Raw genomic sequence first — 19,797 nt, 5'->3', positions numbered from 1 at the left:
TGAAACAGAAGTGACCCGGCCACAGTCATGAAAGTCAGACACAGAATTAGAAAATGAACCTTCGAGTACTGACTTCCAGGATTGAGCTCAACCACCAGAAAACTCCTTAATACTGAACTGTGAAACCATACCTAGAATGTCACCTTATGATATAGTTTAAAAGTAACAAGTGAGGACCGTCTCATGCCTGTGGTATATCAGGAAGTTATAGACCAAAACGCTATGACTATAAAAAATAAAAAATTACCAATTCTTGCAAGTTTTCAGAAACAGCATCTAAATCTGTACCCACAAGTTCTCCATGTTACAGCATGCCCCAAAATTTCTATTTGTGCACAGACACTGGACTACCTGATTTGCAATGGAAGGCACATGCATATCAATTTTAGCATTTGAAAAAAACTACATATACAAAAAGTGCATCCCATAATTAAAAGCTAACTTAAGGCCATCCCAACATTTGGCCCTCTTATACAGAAGCAGCATCTTAAAGGTCCACCTGTTATATTTTAGTAAGTAACTGAGTTTACACTAATATGACAGGGAGGTCTACTTCGTAAGAAAATGTCCTGTTTTCATGATCATTCTCCAGAGAAAAGAGGAAATGATCTATTGTTTTTGTTTTCCACTTTGCTATAGTGCAGTGTATGGCCAGCTGAAGTCAGAAAAAAGTCTCCCAATGAGAGGAGAAAGTTTCATTTGTATTTTTCCCATTCTCAGCCCATAGATAAAAACGAGCTACTTTACCCTATGAGAAAATATTGCAACTTCCTCACCTGCTTTATGCAGAAGAAACTGGCTCTATTAAACAAATAGCTACTCCCTAGCAATGGCTGCCATAAGGCACCAGTCAGCTTAACTGTGGCTAATTTACAGAGTTGTGGGTGCAGTAGTAATTAATCATCAGGAATTTTGGATAATTCTGCTGTACAGAAGATTAGTAGTGGTAGCACAGACTTCACTTGTTCACTAGAGCTAGGAGCTCCAGGGAAGTATTGCAGTTTAGAAAAAGGCTGCAGTCAAGCCTCAGGAGCTAAAATTTGATTCCAGGAGCTGTAATTTAAATTTTTCTTGCCTTAAAAAAAAAAAAAAAAAAAAACCACACACACACACACACACAGTACACCAACTTGCTCCAAGACATCTTAAGCTTACCTCAGCTGCTCAGCAAATGATAGTAAATAAAAATGCTTTAGGAATTTAGGTTTCCAGAGTCTAAAAATAATGAACATATTGTACCAATTTTAATCTTATTAAATGTTATTTTAAAATTTGCCTAGACAGATCACAGATTTCACCTCTAAGTCACTGGTTCGTAGATGGACCAGATCAGCAATGATATAAGCCTTATCTGCACTAGAAAACTGATTTGCTGCTGAGAACAGTTGTCAGTGGGTTCACATGGACCAGTCCAGAAAACAACTGTCAGTGTATAAAGGACAATTTTCAGCACTCTTACAGAAACACTGACTACATCCACACTTAAATTGTTTTGGGGGAAATGATCATTACCACAGCCCCACCAGTGATACCACTGTATACAGGGCTTCAGTGTTTTAACTGCCATATAACCCAACCCTGCCAAAAGCTGATCTAAATGATAAAAAAGTAAAAACGCCTGCGCACACCCACCATTTGTTACCACCAGTGAAGCTGCACCAACAGTAGTGCACAACAGTGGGAGATTTCCTGGAAGATACTATTAAACAAGGCTTACATGTTGAGAATGTTTTCCACAATGGTGCTAAAAATGGTTTTGTCCTGTCTCTAGGCATTGAAGAGTTTGCAGCACCAGTTCAAAGGAACTCACACACTGCTGGCAACAGTTTCGAGTAACACGCCATTTTTTGGTTCTGACAAAGCTTTAAAGCCTACCACCAGATGGTCTATTTGGTTATCTGAGTGAAGCAAATTTATTTCCATCCAATTGCCCACAGGCAGATACAAAAACAGTTTTGCTACCAGTCTCACCAAAGTGGCCAAGATGAGAACTGCACTTTTCCTTAGATCTGGTCCCCACAAAAGAGATACACAGACACACAATGGCCTTCACTGCTCCTTCCTATGCTGTACCTATTTTGTGAAAACAAAGGTTCTAATAATGCCTAATAGGAACCACACAAAGATTTTTTTTAATAAATCAGGGTAGTTTTGTGTATAAAAATATTCACAATTAAATTTTATTATAAATAAAAAAGGCACCGAGTTTAGCTTTAGTTTTAAACCAAGGACTCTGGATTAGCAATACGCTCTTCATCAGCCACATAAAACTATTCTATGCCAGGTTATCAAATATTTAAAAAATACCATCTGTGGGTTTCGGATAGACCATCTAGTTGTTTGACCTCAGGGAGTTCCCCTTCTCGATAATGACCATTGAAACATTCCAGCTCCATTATAAATTATTTCTAGCCACCTCACAGACAAATATTCAAACAAAAAAGAAGGGTTGTCTAAGGTCAACTACAGCAGCTGTATGTAAATAGAGCACTTCTATTTATATGCATACTATACTATAGAATGGCAAAAGCCAAGACAATCTTAGCCTTCGGCTCTGTGATGGATGGATTCTAATATACTGAGCAAAAGTAAACCCTATTTAACCAACCCACCTGCCTAAAACAAGGATATAGGCACAATATAAAGGAAAGCTGACAGAAGCAAAATATTTAAGAAAGGACAGTGCAAGAGGATTGCTCATCTTGCAACATTTAGCTTATACCATCATCAACCTGTTCTCATGAGTCTTACACAAGCTGAGGCTTGGCCATTTACAGCTTTGCTTGTACAAACACTTAAGGACAGGTAGTTAGTAAACTCTTGCTGTCAGTTCAAGTATTGTGCAAGTATACTTCTCTCACAGACAAAAATCAATGTTTTCACAAAGCTATATATAACAACTGACATTATGGAGCTGCTGTAATCAACCTATAGTAAGGCTGAAGTTAACGTCTCTCAAACAAAGCAGATTGTTCTGAAATTTTGCATGCTTCATCTCTTCCCACAGTAGTTTGCATGGGACAATACAAGTGGAGGAGGAATATATGACATGCACAGCAGCTCCATCCCACCTCTGGAGTCAATGTGTTAACTATGCCCAGAAATATTACACAACAATTGAAACTTTCAACAATGTGAAAGTTTTGAATTAACTATAACAAAAAGACACTTATTAAACTAAATCTCCAATTAATATCCTAGCTGATGAATGCATCAGCTGTTTTCAATGTAGTTTCAGTAGGCTGCAGAGTCCTCCAGGAGTACACCATTTTCTTTGACACACAGTAGTTTAAGTAGTAACTGCAGTGAACAGTATCCATAAAATCTCTATGTGCCCCAGCTAGTGCAAGGGATTACAGCCCTCATGTGTATAATGTATCATCCACCTAGGTGATTTGCCTTGGAATCTCATGTCGTTTTCCCTTCAGTTATATAGGCAATCATAACCAATATGGTATGAAATAACAGAAGCAGGTTTCACCAGTAGTCAAGTGAGAATGAGTCTTAGGGGCTCATAGCAGTATGAGACTATATACTCAGGTATTAAATATTTTCAACCACAAATCCCAAATTTACAAAACTAAAATTCCATGTGCTGTATGGCACAAATTCCCTTCCCTTCATTACCATTACCCTATTTCTCAGTACAGCGAGAATACAGTGAACTAATCAAAGTCTTATTTTATTCTATGAGTTTACCAGGCTTCCATGAATGTCAGAACTGTAATATTTGGCAGTAAGCATGAAGTATAGGTAGCTAAAGTAATAAATCTCAAGACACAAGGAGCAGCAACGTGATTTGAAAACAGAAGCCATGTCAGACGGAATAATCAAAAGGCAGGAAAAGCATTCTACTACTCCATTCTCAGACATTATCTCAAATTAGATGTTTTGAGTCCAGCAGACCCAGAATATCTTTCTGGTTTTTTTTTTTAAATAATTTTACATATTGTAATACCATAAATATTTAAAACTGTTTCTCCAGAGTGACTGTCACATATCAACTTTAGCAGTTAGCCTACTGGGAACACATAATTGATAGAAAAAAGTTTTCATATTTTTGTTCTAGTATGTGTCAATTCAATATTCCTCACTATACAAATTAGTTCAACAAGCTTGGAATGTTCTTTTTTTAAGTTAATGCTGACAGTCCAATTACCCCCACATATTTTGTTTCTAAGCTTTTCAAAAAATGTTATCAACTTACATTTTTGCATTAGAAGGTAAGACTCATACTCTAGTCAATTTGGCAGCCACAGAAGATTTATAACAGCTTCCAAAATAAGTTATTTCCTAATATTAATTTCTAGTTGACTGCCAAACAGACTTGACACCATAGTAAGCTGTCTAAAATGGCAACATATCCTATTTCTTTCATCTTTCCCTTCTAAGTATTTGAGTGGATGAAGAAATTAATGATTATTGTTTTTTACCAACTAAAATCTGATCCTTCCACACCTAAATATAAACTCAGGGAGTGAAATTATGAGCAATTTGCAATCCACAACAAGCCCATTGACCAGAATGTGAGTTAACATAATATTTTGCCCAGAATTTAGAAGCCTGTTTTAAACATGTTACTCCAGAGCAACAAATTAGTCACTTTGAGAAATGCAGCTGTTAATGCCCTCCCATGGGAGGGCATTTCATAAATTAGTTTCAACAGTAATTGGGGCTCAGGACACAAAAATAATACTTTCAGAACAGGCAAATGCAGTAAACATAACCCAAGGGGCAAACACCATTCAGTGAGACAAGTTATTTTCCAAGACATCCAGTACTATTACATCTCTTGTACTTCTGAGATAGTTCAGAACTTAAACACAGAGGGACACAATAGATGAACCATTCTAGGAGTATAGTCCTGGACAATGTAGTCTAAAAAAAAACAGGAGTACTTGTGGCATCTTAAAGACTAACAAATTTATTTAAGCATGCTTTTTCGAGCTAAAGCTCTCTTCTTTGAGCTGAGGCTTCTCTCATCTCATCATTAAAAATAAGTAAGGACAAGTAAGTACTCCTTTTTTTTTTTGATTTTTACTAACAACACGGCCTACTCTGAAAAATGTAGTCTAAGGTTTTAGTTTATGATTTTATGTATATTTTAATTTTTACAAGGATGTGGTGGAAAAATTCACCGTCAACCGTTGCTACATTTCACTACAACAAAACACTTGGCAACCAGTGTTGTATAAAGATACTCTATAGTTTTCTGTCAATTCTCCTATGCACTGTGCACTGTCTTGTGAGTCTTAATATTGTAAATGTTTGATCAGTGTATGGAAAATTATATAAAGTGCAATCTTAAACCCAAGGGGAGCCATATATGCCATTATCTATTTGAATAGCCGAAGTCCCCAGAAGGCCTTTAAAGCAAGTGGAACTTTTCTTTTTTAAATTCAGCCATTCAAGATTCCTAATGTGAAACTGATCTGTGGAAGCCTGTCGGTGGAAGGGAAGGTTAAAAGAGCACAGAGGCACAGTACAAGGTTCCCGTCTCTAGTAGGGAAGCTGAGGGAAGATAAAAAGACTCTCTGTTTCCGTCTTTGTCCTGCCAGCCTCGGAGGGGTAGAGGTTTCAGCCCCACAGTCGGATGTATAGTTCACCCTCAGTGTGCATCTCCCGACACAAGGGGGAAACTATGTGGGCACAGCCTGATGAGTCAGGGACTCCTTGCCCTGGGGCAAGACTGCCAGCAGATTTCGCATCTTCCTCGGCGACATCAAGGTGAGAACAAGCTCGGTGCAGGGCTGCCGCAGTCGCTCGGGTCCCATGATACCCGCTTCGTGGTGTGTCTATGCTGACCGCGCGGCTGGGACCCGGCTAAGCACTCACAGACAAGGCTGCGATCTCCCCCCCCCGCGACACATGGGATGCTCCCCGGCCCATGGAAATGGGGCTCCGCGGACGGTTCGATTCACGGCCTGGAGGAGGGAGCAAAGGCTCCCGCTTGGGAGCTCGCAGGGAGCCCCTGTGACCTTGGGCCCCGGCTCGAAGCACCTGCAGCCGCCAGGCCCCCGGCTAGGCGCGGGACCGGCCTGGGGGGGGGCGGCACGTGGAGGGGAAACCCCCTCCCCTGATGAGATACGCGAGGACTCAGGATGGCGTCAGCCGCCAGCTCGTGGCCAGGGGCAGCCGGGGGGGGGCAATATCCCAGCCCCCCCCTCGAACTGCCCGGTCTCAGCCCCTTCACTGGGGGCTCTCCCCGCCCTGAATCCCCCCAGCTCCCTCCCTCGCACAACCCCCCCCCCCAACGGCTCGGCGTCCCCGGAGCCCCTCAGCCGCCGCGCCGCCCCCCCTCACCCGATCTCGTCAGCGCCTCCCACGTTGTTCATGGCGGCGGCTCCAGGCAGCGTCCGGGCCGGGCCCGGCTCCCTCAGGCCCAGGCGGCGGCAGCAGCGGAAGGTCACGGGCTCCGCTTCCCTCCCGAGCTGCGCAACGGCGGCTCCGGCCCCCTCTTCCCCTCAGCGCCGCCCGCCAACCGCCGCTGCGCGTGCACCCTGGCCTCGCTACGGGGTCTCCGGGACCGCGCCCAACGAGCGGGTACGGGGAAAGGGGGTAGCGCGCCTGCGCGGCAGGCGCAGGGCACGACGGGAAACGTAGTCCAGCGCGGGCTGGCTAACACGTGGTGCAGCCCCGCGGCAGCCATGCGGAGTCGAGCCGGCAGGAGGGAGCGAGAGGGCAGTCCGTGCGAGAAAGAGAGGCCATGTGGGTGCTAAGGAGCGTACGCGTGGGAGAGCCCATGGGAGTGAATGCATACGATTTAGCGTGTGAAAGGGAATAGGAGGTTGGCAGGGAAGTTGTTTGCAGGTGAGGCCTGGTCTACGCTTAAAGATAGAAATAGATCAGGGACATGAAAAAAATGCACAATAAGGGCCTAGTTTGTCAACACTGGGGGTCAGGTTGACCTCAGCTAGGTTTCTGTCAGCCTACCTCCAGCCTCTCAGAGAGGTGGATTAACTACATAAATGGAAAAAACCCTTCCGTCTGTGTAGGAAGCGTCTATGCTACAGCCCCATAGCTGCAGTACAGCACTTGCAGCGTAGACGCAGTCAGAGTGTGTGCATAGCATGGTGTGTACAGCCTGGGGGCGGGGGATGGTATGTGGGGCAGGGGTGTCCTTGGGTGTTTAGTAAGGTGTGTGTGCGCCTATGGCTCTGCCTAGACTCGGGCCTGGTCTACACACAGTTTTTGTGCTGGTATCATTATGTCACAGAGGGATGTGATTTTTAACCAAAATAACGATGTCAGTGGTGTAATACTTTGTCAACATTGTTATGCCAATAAAAGCCCTACTGTAGATACAGCTATACCGGCATAAGCACTTTTGTACAGGTATAACTGTATGTCACTATGTTTTTTTTTGCCGCTTTGAGGTTAAGTCTGCACTTAGTGGCTGCCCCACTGCAGTGCTTCAGTGTAGACACTCACTACAGTGACGGGAGGGGCTCTCCCATCACTGCAGCTACACCGGCCTAGCACTGTCTACACCGGGGACTAGATCGGCTTAACTAATTGATCAGGGTGTGGATTTTCCACAGCCCTGAGAGACTTTGTGATGTCGATGTAAGTTTTCTGCATAGACCAGCCCTAACTAAGCCAACATAGTTAAACCAGCAAAACTTTGAAATGTAGGCAAAGCCTTAGGCCTGGTCTACCCTAGGAAATGAGGTTGGTATAACTACATAACTCAGGGGTGTGAAAAATCCACATCCCTGAGCAATCCAGTTAAACCAACCTAACCCCTGGGGTAGACAGTGCTAGGATGACGGGATAATTCCTCCATCAACCTATCTGTGCCAATGGGAGAACTCCTCCCAGCGGCGTAGGTTATGTCTTCCCTGAAGCAGTACAGAACATAAGAATGGCCATACTGGGTCAGACCAACGGTCCATCTAGTCCAGTATCCTGTCTACCGACAGTGGCCAATGCCAGGTACCCCAGAAGGAGTGAACCTAACAGACAATGATCAAGTGATCTCTCTCCTGCCATCCATCACCACCCTCTGATAAACAGAGGCTAGGGACACCATTCCTTACCCATCCTGGCTAATAGCCATTTATGGACTTAACCACCATGAATTTATCCAGTCCCCTTTTAAACATTGTTATAGTCCTAGCCTTCACAACCTCCTCAGGTAAGGAGTTCTACAAGTTGACTGTGCGCTGCGTGAAGAAGAACTTCCTTTTATTTGTTTTAAACCTGCTGCCTATTAATTTCATTTGGTGGCCCCTAGTTCTTGTATTATGGGAATAAGTAAATAACTTTTCCTTATCCACTTTCTCCACATCACTCATGATTTTATATACCTCTATCATGTCCCCCCTTAGTCTCCTCTTTTCCAAGCTGAAAAGTCCTAGCCTCTTTAATCTTTCCTCATATGGGACCCTCTCCAAACCCCTAATCATTTTAGTTGCCCTTTTCTGAACCTTTTCTAGTGCCAGTAGATCTTTTCTGAGACTGCACAGCTGCAGTGTTTTAAGTGTAGACAAGCCTTGAGTCCATACAAGACCTATATGTCCAGCATCCATAGGTGCATGGATAGCTTGTGTTTGTGTGCAGCACAAGGGAAAAGCATAAGCCAATGATATTGTAACAGGCAGCGAGTAGTTTTATTTCAATGTCAGAAGGATACCTAGCCCTTGTTAACTAGTATTATTTAGTTTTGTATTTATATAGCACCATTGCTGTATATTAGTCCCCTAGCAATCTGGGAGCATTATGATTCTGTAGCTTTCTATGAATCACATGACACCCCCTCTTCCCTATCACTAATTTGCTTGTGGGATTACACATGCTCCCAGACTGTAGAGGGCAGGAAAGGCAATTTAATCCCACATGTCGCACAGTTTGGGAGTGGTGTTTTATTTCTGCAGATTTATTTTTACTCAGGTGTCTGATCTTTCTGGCATGCACCTGCCACATCTCGTTCTTCGGGAGGAAAACGTCCTAATTTTGAATTAAGTCTAAGGCAATTTTATTGAAAACCTCTCCTTATTGGGAGGAAGGATTTTGCTTATGTGGGTTTCGATGTGACATTTAAAATCTCACACTTGAGGTGGGTTTTTTGTTTTGTTTTTTGGAAATCTAACTTTCTATCTATTGAAAAAGTCACACAGCAGGGATGCCCGGCTCACCCTCCTGATAATAGAGAAGCAGGGACATCTAGTGGCTCTAGCTGAATCCCAGAAGGATATTTAAGGGTTTGATTGGCAGAAGTGCTGTGTACCCAAAACGCCGTCTGAGTTCAGCTGTGGGTACTCAGCACTTATGAAAACTATGCCCCTATCCCCGGATCCTGCAAAGATAAAATTCACTTTACTAGATAGAATTCACTTTACTACCAAGTCGATGGGACTACTTACAGTAGTAAAGTTAAGCATACCCGTAAGCGTTTGCGGGATAGTCTTTATCTCAGGGGTTAGGGCAAAGAGACTTAAAATTCACAGAGAAAGACTGATGCACGGACACACCCGAGTTTGGGAGTGGTGTGGTATTTCTGTAGGCAGATGGCTTGCACAAAACTGCATAGGTGATGCACTTGGCGTAAGGTTAGGCTAACAGCGCAATCTGCTTTGAGAGAAGAGAATTGCTTTGATCCCAGTGGGTAGAGTGCAGATAAGAAGCCCATGTGCTGGGCAGGGATATGCCATCCAACCAGGCTGCACTTTTAGGGGTGGCTGATGGAGTGTGGCTAGACAGAAATTTTCTTGAGGACTTCTCCTTGCCTTGAGGAACTGTAAGTATGAGCCTAGCCCTTGAGCCATTGATTTCAGCTGCCTTTTGCCCAGTAGTGGACCCTCACTCACACACCCTTTTCCAAACCTGCCAAATCTCCCTCTTTTCGATAGGGACTCCCGTGTAAGATACGCATGAAGGGATTTTGCTGCAGGTGTCAGTGAGGCGTTAATATCCTTGTTCCTTTAGCTTGTCCCGCACCTTGGCAATGTCCTGTGTTGCAGTTAGTGTAAGCTGTGGCTCCATGTGTTGGACGGAATGATAACGAAAGATTCCTTCCTTCCCTGATCACAGAGGGAGTGGAAGTGCGCTGTTTACATGTCTCCTTGCAACCTGCTTTTGCTCAGCCCGGGTGATGTGTGTCAATGCATTTCTCCAAGGCATCAGCAGATGTCCCTCCTCATTCACATCTCTGCCCTCCTCCTCTCCCACCTTTTACTGGGCATGCTCAGGACCACAGCCCAGATAACCCAGAAGTAGCCTGTGCTCTTCTTTGCACACGCAGCAGTTTCTGGCTTGCCTATATAAAGCCAGCGAGATCACAGGGGGCTCCCTTTCTCTCCTCTCCCCTCCTTAGCCTGCTGGACTTTCCTCTCCGGTGGGAGTACTAGCAATACCATGAGCTCCTCCGAGGCTGCTCGTCCTATCTTCCTCCAGGGAGAGAACTGCAAGCCGTCATGGAAGGAGGCAGATGCTGGCTTCAATCAGACGGACACCCACTTAGAGATCTTGGGCAAACCAGTGATGGAGAGGTGGGAGACCCCTTATATGCATTCTCTGGCTACGGTAGCAGCATCCAAAGGTAACTGACTCCTGAGGTCCCAGCTCCTTGCAGGGGGAGCGAGTATTGGCAGCGGCTAGGAGTTGTGATGAACTAGTGGGGATTCAGAGAGATTTTATTTGGAACTGAATTCAAGTGTTTTCTGTCATTTTCCACTCTGGAACGCTGTCCTGAATGGGGCTTCTTGTTGTTTGTTGAGATAAGCTTCCCAAGGTTTTTGTGCATTTGGGAACAGCAGCTAACAAAGCAATTTAGCCTGGGAATTAATGTTGCACTATGTTCTTAGTCTAACGTGCAGCTCAGACTATGAAATAAAAAGCAGTTTGCAGACACGGCTGAGGGTGTACGTGTCTTTTGGAATCTTGCTTCAGTTGATTTTCCCTTTGCACTGTTCACAGCACCAACTGATAGTGTTAAAGAGAAGCTGCTACATGTTAGAAGATTGAAAGTTCTGTTTCCTTTATCAAATAGGAGCTGGGCTGTGCGTATCCTGAAATGAATTGATAATGTAACAAGCATTTCCTCCCTCTGTGAGGACTGGCGTTGAATAAAACATACAGCTCTTTAGCCTCTTTTAAATAAGGAGCTGAGCTCCCAGCATAGAGCCAAAAGCACAGTGTTTTTTAAACCTTCCGGTGAAGTAATTGCCCACGTAACTGTGTATTGTTAGCAGCACTTACCGCTAGCATATCAAAGTCATTGTCAGCTTTTTATGAATTGATTCGCTCCGTGATTCAAAGAGCAATGGAAGCCAGAGGGGAAAATGTGGTTTTGAGTACATCAGTACAGCGGTTCACGTCCCCTAACTAAACTTTAAATATGGCTTGGCCAGGTGGATCGAGACTTCAGATCAGTGTTTTGGATTTTCATTCTACATGGATGCCTTTAAAGTATTTGATTTTTGCACTGCTTTGAAGGTAACATTATGGGGGAAAATCAGGCCTGTTGTAGCTTTTCAGTCTAAAGTCAAGAGAACTCCAACAGTGTATATATTATCCCCTGTCCATTGTCCTTGGTGTTCACTCTTCTCTGTCATGCAATGCACATTTTAACTGTAAATGCCAGGCCAATCCATATGCTCCACTAGAGGCAAGGTTAAGAATAGCTCCACTGTAACAGTAGCTGTGTTAAACAGTTGTGCTCTGTGTAATAGAAGACAAGTTTCCAAATAGCTGCAGACTTATCCGTGGGGCAAGAGAGGGGGTTGGGAGGTCTGCAGTTCTTCATGGGAGGAGGGGCTAAATTACCAGAACCCTCTGGTGCTTTCCTTGATCTTTGCACTTTACTTTTCATTTAAAAACAAAGTGTCTGATCCAAAGCCTATTGAAATGAATGGAAAGACTCACATGGAGTTCAGGTTTCAGAGTGGTAGCCGTGTTAGTCTGTATCAGCAAAAACAACGAGGAGTCCTTATGCCACCTTAAAGACTAACACATTTATTTGGGCATAAGCTTTCATGGGCTAGAACCCACTTCATCAGATGCATGGAATGGAAAATACAGGAGCAGGTATAAATACTTTGAAAGGATGGGGGTTGCTTTACCAAGTGTGGTAAAGACTTCAGTACGCTATGGTTTAGGCCCAAAGCTCTTGAAACATGTCACCTGGAGATTTGTAGTGGCATTTCCACAAGCAGTGAATTGTTACCAGAGAAACAGCCGAGAGGGATCAGGTAGTTTGATTTTGTTAGGAAAAGATCTAACCACATTTCATATAAGTAATGCAGGTATTATGGGTTTTAAAAATTGTTTTGGAGGAAAAAATCCTCAAAGTTTAGAAGGACGATAACCCCCCTTTTAGGGCATAAACTCCCCTCTCTCTGATGGGGGTCAGGAAGAAACATTCTCCAAGGGCAGGTTAATTTCTGAACCTTCTTTTGAAGTATTTGGTGATAGCCATTGTCAGAGAGGAGTTGGACCTCTGCTTTTCTCCAGTCTGTTTTGCAGTGTTGTTGTAGCCATGTTTGTGCCAGGATATGAGAGACGAGGTGGGGGAGGGAATATCTTTAATTGGACCAACTTCTGTTGGTGAAAGAGACATGCTTTTGAGCTCCACAGAGCTTTTTCTTCAATCCTCTGTCTCTACGGATTCAAACATTACCTGGAGGCTTGTGCAGCTCCAGCCATTGTGGTGCTACTCCAATGCATGAGGGCCAGAATAGGGTAATAACTTATTCAGTGTTACATTTTCAAAGCATCCTCCCAGACAGTTAGGCTCTGATCCTGAACATGCACTTATACAAGCACATGAGCAGTCCCCTTGCCATCAGTGGGATTGTCACATGTTTAAAGTTAAGCCTGCAGGTAGGTGTTTGCATGATCAGGACCACATCAGGGAAAAGAAAGTGAAACTGACTAGAAACAAAGATGAAACTGACAAACTGAGTTTCCCTCTACCAGCAAAGCAACAGAATAAATGGGTGGGGGGAAGAAGTAATTTCTTGTATAGTTTTAATAATTTCAGGGATTAATAGTTGGATGACTGAGGATATTTATGTTTAAGTAATAATTTAACCCAACAATGTCCCCTTAAGAATAAAATGATGACTGTGTTTGGGAGGTGACTGACAATAGACCAAAGGACTAAGGTATGCAGAAACTTCCTTTCAGTCATGCCCATTCAAGGATTTTACAGGGTTGCATGTTGCTGGAGGAAGTAACGCCATCACATCCTGGGTGAAAGGGGTCAGTGGTAGGACTTTACACCCACTGATTGGGAGTCTGCACGCACTGAGCCATTCCTGTGCTGGTGAATTAATTTTCTAGCCTGCCAAGCCATGTGGATCTTGTGCCTTCCAGAGGTTTTCAAACTCCTTATCTCCTTTTCTCTTCCAACACATTTGCTGGGTTTTCTATCCAGTTAGGCAGGACACCCATGAGTTAGGAGGAAGGTTTTATGTTTAAGGTACAGGAGGACAGAGACATGGCTAGAGTGAGAGTAGATAAGTAACAAATCACTGCACCGTTTTCCAATCCAGCTTTGATTTAGCCAGCTGGGCAGGCCCCTTGGTGCTGATTCACACCTTGCCTTGATCTTCCTTCATTTTTCTAAGTTAACTTAGTGCTAATGAAAGGGGCCAGAGCATGAAAATCCCCTGGCTTGAGAATGGGTCCAACATGCAGAGGCGGGACAAGCTTCCTCTGCATGCTACCCTATTGATGTGACCCCACCCTGACCTGGAGGGACCTCCTTTAGGGCTAAGAGTGATTTTCAGTCTCCACGGCCCATCCAGTCCTTGGTCACATTGCTGAGACTGCCGAGAGAGGAGACCCAGCTAGAGCCAGCTGGGTGGTGGCAGACATCAAGACCAAAAAGCCTTCGGATAGTAATGACTGCTGGTCACTAGCAGCCTGGCTTGGACCCGCACCAGTGACCTATAGGTGAAAGGCTCTATACCGGCCCAGCCAGTTCCTCCCAGGTTTGTATCTCAGCACAGAAGACTAAGGGACCAGCTGCCTTAAATGACAGCTGTCTTGATCGCAGGATACAACTCCCAAGCGTGCCTGCAGAACACTGGTAGCCAGGCTGTGACCTGTCTTTCCCCAGGCGGCCGTGTGCTGGAAGTAGGGTTTGGCATGGCCATCGCCGCCACCAAACTGGAAGAGTTTGACATTGAAGAGCACTGGATCATTGAATGCAATGAGGGCGTCTTCCAGAGGCTGCAGGAGTGGGCCAAGAAACAGCCACACAAGGTACGAGCAGCTCCGCTCGCTGTAGACAAGGATGCGTTGCAGACTCCGTGCACCTTTGTAGCTACAGCTGAGCTCAGGTGGGAGCATCAAAGGGCCACAATATGGCCTGGGATGGGGAGGGGAACTTATCCCAATCTCTGGCTGTGTAGCTGTGTCCATATACAGCCCTTATCACCAGGCTCCGAGTGCCTTGCACTTGGTAAAGGATTTTGTCCCTCCTCCCACTCTCCAAAACATTACCCCCATCTTACAGCTGGGGAGGTGAGGCACAGGCTAGATGACACAGGAAGACTGTCAGGGCCAGGAACTGACTCCAGATTGCGAGTCAATCCCCAGTGCCCTAACCACTAGGCCAGCCTTCCTGCCCATTTCTTACCCTCCAGATTTCCCTGAGCTGAATGAGGAAACCCTTGGAACCAGAGTTCAAAAAACCAAAACTTTCATAACTTGGAAGCAGAAGAAAAGTTTAGGAACACATAACCACTCCATTAAGCAAACCATTAACTCTCTTGGTAAAGCAAAGGCTGGCCCCACACGGTTCCTGCACACTCACTAGTATCAAGTTGTTTATTAATTTGCACCATAAACCCATTTTTTAAATCAGTCACAGTGTATTAGCGTCCACTTGCTGGGGCAGAGCAGGGGTCAGCAACCTTTCCAAAGTGGTATGCTGAGTCTTCATTTATTCACTCTGATTTAAGGTTTCACATGCCAGTAATACATTTTAATGTTTTTAGAAGGTCTCTTTCTATAAGTCTATAATATATAACTAAACTATTGTTGTATGTAAAGTAAATAAGGTTTTTAAAAGGTTTAAGAAGCTTCATTTAAAATTAAATTCAAATGCAGAGCTCCCCAGACCGGTGGCCAGGACCCAGACACTGTGAGTGCCACTGAAAATCAGCTCGTATGCCATAGGTTGCCTACCCCTGGGGTAGAGGATCCTCAGTTAATCTAACACACACAGGCACCACATCAGCCCTGGGTTACATGGATGCCACTCCACTGAGGACCAGCGAGAGGCCAGTGGGGTTGAATTTCACTTGTGCCCCCCCCCCCCAACATACTTTTACTAGGCCAAATCCGTCCCTAGTATAACTTGGACTTGAATTACACCAGGGTGGGCTTTGGCCCAATATCTGATTGTTAGAAGTTGCAAATGCTGGTCTTGTGACACACACACACACTCGCCCAATTCTCAGTGCAGAGCAGCTTAGCTCCTTTGAAGCTGTCACGCTCCAGCGACGTACACCCATTGTGGAGCTGGACTTTCATATTTAATCGGGGCTTGTTAAGCGGAAACCAAGTTTAATGCTGCTTGTAGTGGAAATTGAGCCAACTCTTCCTTCCTGCCCCATTCCCTGGGTGTTTCTTATTCTCTGTTTAGTCACTCATTGATCAGAGTCTGTGCCTACGTGCCATCTTGTGACTTCTCCTTGTCTTGCCTGAAGGTCGTCCCCTTGAAGGGGCTGTGGGAAGACGTGGCGCCAACGCTGCCAGATGGACACTTTGACGGTAAGGGAAGCAGATTGAAATAAAAATCCAAAGGGATCATTGGAATCCCAGGGGCGGGTTGTGGGGAAGGAGGCTGCCGGGCAGGGAGGACCTCCACGACATCCATGGATCAGGGGCCCAGAGAAAGACAAACTACCCCAGAGCCAGCAAGCCCTAGTTTAGTGGGCAGTATTTAGAGTGACACGTGCTCTGGCCTGAAATGTTCTGGACTCTATGTTGTCATTAGACAATGGGGGGATTCAAATGGAGCATGAATCAGAGGCTCTAGCTATATACTCCATAGGAGGGTGCTACATACACCCACTCTGAACAGGACCTGAGCTTACTCATGCTAGGAGTAGGAATGACCATGCACCCATAGGAAAATATACCAGGTGGCCTAATTTTCACAGGTGTTGAGCACCTGAAACTTCCATCCAGTTCAAAGGGAGCTGACCTTGCTCAGGCTCTATGAAAAAAAATCAGACCCTAGAACTTTAAGAACCATGTGTAGCTGGAGGAGCTGCACATTAGCTACATGGGAGGTTGTGTGACCTAGTGAATAGAGCACCGGAGCCCCACTGGGCTAGGTGGTGCACCCACATACGGTGAGAGACAATTCTGCCCTATCGGGCTTACAGTCTAAATCAACAAGACAAAGGCCTGGAGGGGAAACTGAGGCACACAAAAGGGCGGTGACTTGCCCAAGGGCAGTGGCAGAGCCAAGAATAGAACTGATGCCTCCTGACTCCCAGCTTGGTGCCCTGACCGCTAGGCCCTGCTGCCTCATTAGTTCACGTTGAATCGGGAGGGATGAAATTCAGCTAGCCAGCGTAGCCAAGCCTCCCAAAGCTTGGCAGAAGGAAAGCACGTTGTTCTCGTTACGATGAAGCTATCACCAACATTGGTGTTATCAAATGCATGTGACTCAATTGTCATGTATTGGGGGGTTGGGGGGGGAGGACACGCCAGGCAGCCAGCTACGAAGAGGAATCTTAGCCCAACTAAATGCTCCCAGTCCACGCTACCGCATTTCTTGCGGCTAATGCTTTATTTCCCTCGGTTTTCCTGGACAGGCATCCTCTATGATACCTACCCCCTCTCAGCAGAAACCTGGCACACCCACCAGTTCAGCTTTATCAAGGTAAAAGGCTCTGCTGCTGTTCTCCAGCGAGCAGCGTTCTGCACTCATTATCCGCATATTGCAAGCCCCCTGCTAGTGTTTCTGCAGCAGCGCCAGTCATTTGGGGCCTGCTCAGACAAGGTGCTGAGTGCTCTCGGCTCCGGTTGGGTTTCTCTGGGAACTGAGGACACATCACCGGGCAGGGTCAGGACTGTAATTCCCCAGAGGAAGAGACGGCCTCTCTGAGCTGGAGAGTTAAATCTGTAGCCCACGTCCAAAGCCACCCGGGAGTCATCATGAGATGGCACCGGCCCTGAGGGACTTGCTAGGATGAGCCCTTGCCCGTTGTTACGTTACAGCCATCAGCTTCTCCATGCTGCTTTGGGGCCCAGGGTGTTTTAGGGATGTGGGATTTTTGCATGTAGCCCCCGTTTGTCTCCTGCGGCACCTTTCCTACCAAGGCTACCCAAGAAGTGTTTTGCTGGAGTTATGTGGAAGAGGGACCGACCCTAGCAAGGGACAATTGAAGTTTTCAGAGATTCTCTGAAAGGAAATGGAGAGGGGAGGCGTAGGGGGAGGTTGTTCTAAATGGCAGGCGCTACAGTCGGATGGCCAGGTGCCCGGTTTTTGACTGGAACATCCAGTAAAAAAGGGGACCTGACAGTGTCTAGTCAGATCTACTGACCGGACACCCAAAGTCCAGTTACTCCAAGCAGGAAGGCACTAGGTCATCACCCACTCCAGCCCCTACTCAGCCATCCCCAGACCCATCTCCGCAGGCAAGTCCCTCCTGGCGGGGGTAGGGTGGGAGGGGGAGCCTCAGGAGAAGGGGCGGGGCACGGGATGTTCCTGCACTCCTGCTGGAGAATCCGTTTTTTAAACATTACAAGTTGTCAACCCTACGCTACGGAGGGAAGGCTCCTGCCCCACAAAGGGGCAGAGAGGAGCCCGGTGTTTAGGCCAGCCCCTAAATCCCATCAGCCTCCGGTTTGTTTCCCTCTCCCACAGGGTCACGCTTTCCGCTTGCTGAAAGCCGGCGGCGTGCTTACCTACTGCAACCTGACGTCCTGGGGGGAGCTGCTCAAGACGGAGTACACGGACATCGAGAAGATGTTTGAGGTGAGGACGGGCAAAGGCTTGGAGAGCCCGATGGCAGACACGACTGCAGGCGAGGGGGTGCCAAACCCTGCAGTCGTTTCTCATTCGCCCAAGGTGGCTGCTGAGAGGAGCATTCAGATACCAGAGTCCTACCACCTGCCGGCTGTGGGCGCAGAGCTGCATTTAGCCTCGCACCTGCCAGTTGGTTTGCAGACACAAACGAGCACACGAGTTTTACAGGCCTGGATTAGATCCACAGAAAAGCAGGTCAGTCCTCAGCCCTTTGGAAACAGGCCCTCCGGTAAATGGCACGGCTGGATAACAGGCAGGTGGTAACATGAACAGGAAGGAACGGTTGACAAGTAGGGCTTGGCGGGACCCAGTTAAAGGATACATTTCAGAAGCATCATCGAGTACAGTGGGTGTTTTTCCAGGGCCGTACTAAAGCTTCAGCCATCTTAGTGGCTGGGGCAGAGTCATTTTAATGTAACCAGACCAGTTAAACAAAGGGTTAGGTGTCGCGTTCACTGAGGATCAGACTCTGTGTTCAGGGAGAGGTGGCTCAGAACCTCGCCTGTCCCTCCCTTAGGAGACTCAAGTTGCACACCTGATGGAGGCAGGGTTCAAGAAGGAGAACATAAGCACCAGCGTGATGGACTTGCTCCCGCCCGAGGACTGCCGCTACTACTCCTTCCACAAGATGATCACGCCCACCATCCTCAAACAGTGAGCAGCCATCCAGCACCCACTCCCGTCTCGCTCGCTCGGCTGCTGCAACGAAGAGCAAGAGAAGAAATCCTGCCAGCAGGAGTGAAAACGAAATCAAGGACTGGCTATTGACAATCCAGGGAGGGGAGGAAATATTCATCTCTTTACGGTACTAATGAGGGAACATTAACATATCGACTGGACTTTCCAGGAAGACTGGAGGGCGGGGAGGATTTTGGAAAGTATAGTTGGAAGTTTGTGACAGTTTAGAACTAGCACGTCGGTAGTGGACCCTGCACCACAAAGGGGCCAAGTGGCAAGGACTGGGATTCAGGACGCCTGCCTTCTATTCCCAGTGCTGCCACTGAGCTGCTGGTGCGTATGAACAAGTCACTGCCCCCTCTGTGCCTCAGTTTCCCCATCCACAATACATCATTATCCCCTTCTCCCCACAATGCTTTCAGATCTATGGCTGTAAGGCACTAGGTCAGAGCTAGGTGTTATTTGGTCAAAGAAACGGTCCTGGGTGCAGACCCCTTGTGGGATGGCCTGACTGTGGATCTGGGGCATTTCTCCTACGTTTTTAAAGAATGTTTTTATTGTGGGGTTTGACCAGCGCTCAGAGCCCTAGCTGTAGGCTCCACAAGGTTGATTAAAGTAAAAATCAGGAGGGGACTGTAGGTAACTTGGAGGGATTTCCAAATCTAGGCTCCCTGTGGAACACTGTCCTTTTTTTAAAGATCAAGACTTGACTCTCCACGACAAGCTGAGTAAAGTACCCTTCACCCCAGAGCTTAATTCTGAAAGCCTGACATTTGCATTTGTGTAATTAAATGAGATTCAGACAACTCCCAGAGCAAATCTCGTGGGAAACTCTCCTCGTATTTTTGGCTAATGGCCTGTTTTTAATTAAGATTTTGGTAACATTCTTATGACCTTCCTGGAAGTTTACCACTACATGAATAATTACCCACCTCTGTACACAGATGTGGTGGACATGCTATTAATACGAACACTAAAGACATTAAATTGATTTCAATCTACAGCTGAGACTTCAGATTTATTTTCATTTTGTATAAGCACATGTGTAACTCTGCCAAGGCTCTGTGCTCCTCATTACAGATGGCTTGAAGTGCTGGTAGCAAATCACCAATCTGTTTACT

At 46.1% G+C, this 19,797-nt stretch overlaps 2 protein-coding genes across 6 annotated transcripts in view; one reads left to right on the top strand and one right to left on the bottom strand.

The window, feature by feature from the left end:
* Positions 1 to 6,532, bottom strand: part of DAZAP1 (DAZ associated protein 1) — a 35,688-nt gene extending 29,156 nt beyond the window's left edge. For 2 of the 4 annotated variants that reach the window (XM_039515315.1, XM_039515316.1), the window contains exon 1: positions 6,304 to 6,530. In XM_039515315.1, coding sequence (XP_039371249.1) covers positions 6,304 to 6,335 — 32 coding nt within the window. In that variant the 5' untranslated portion in view covers positions 6,336 to 6,530. Of the gene's footprint in view, positions 1 to 6,303 lie in introns of all 4 variants that reach the window. The other 2 variants (XM_039515317.1, XM_039515319.1) reach the window with 2 other exon arrangements.
* GAMT (guanidinoacetate N-methyltransferase) lies at positions 5,573 to 19,677 on the top strand. Of its 2 annotated transcripts, none has more exons than XM_039515321.1 (7): positions 5,573 to 5,727; positions 10,316 to 10,540; positions 14,066 to 14,211; positions 15,663 to 15,726; positions 16,782 to 16,849; positions 17,837 to 17,947; positions 18,516 to 19,677. In XM_039515321.1, the coding sequence occupies exons 1-7, from the start codon at positions 5,658 to 5,660 to the stop codon at positions 18,654 to 18,656; spliced, it is 825 nt and encodes a 274-aa protein (XP_039371255.1). In that variant the 5' UTR covers positions 5,573 to 5,657; the 3' UTR covers positions 18,657 to 19,677. The 2 variants fall into 2 exon arrangements, with proteins under 2 accessions (XP_039371255.1, XP_039371256.1); XM_039515322.1 differs by lacking the exon at positions 5,573 to 5,727 and adding an exon at positions 6,690 to 6,708.
* The last annotated feature ends 120 nt before the right edge of the window (positions 19,678 to 19,797 follow it).

The sequence above is a fragment of the Mauremys reevesii genome, linkage group 26 (assembly GCF_016161935.1).
Source record: "Mauremys reevesii isolate NIE-2019 linkage group 26, ASM1616193v1, whole genome shotgun sequence".
Taxonomy (NCBI): domain Eukaryota; kingdom Metazoa; phylum Chordata; order Testudines; family Geoemydidae; genus Mauremys; species Mauremys reevesii.
The sequence above is the reverse complement of the archived record's forward strand: the minus strand, read 5'-3'. Positions and strand labels throughout refer to the sequence as shown.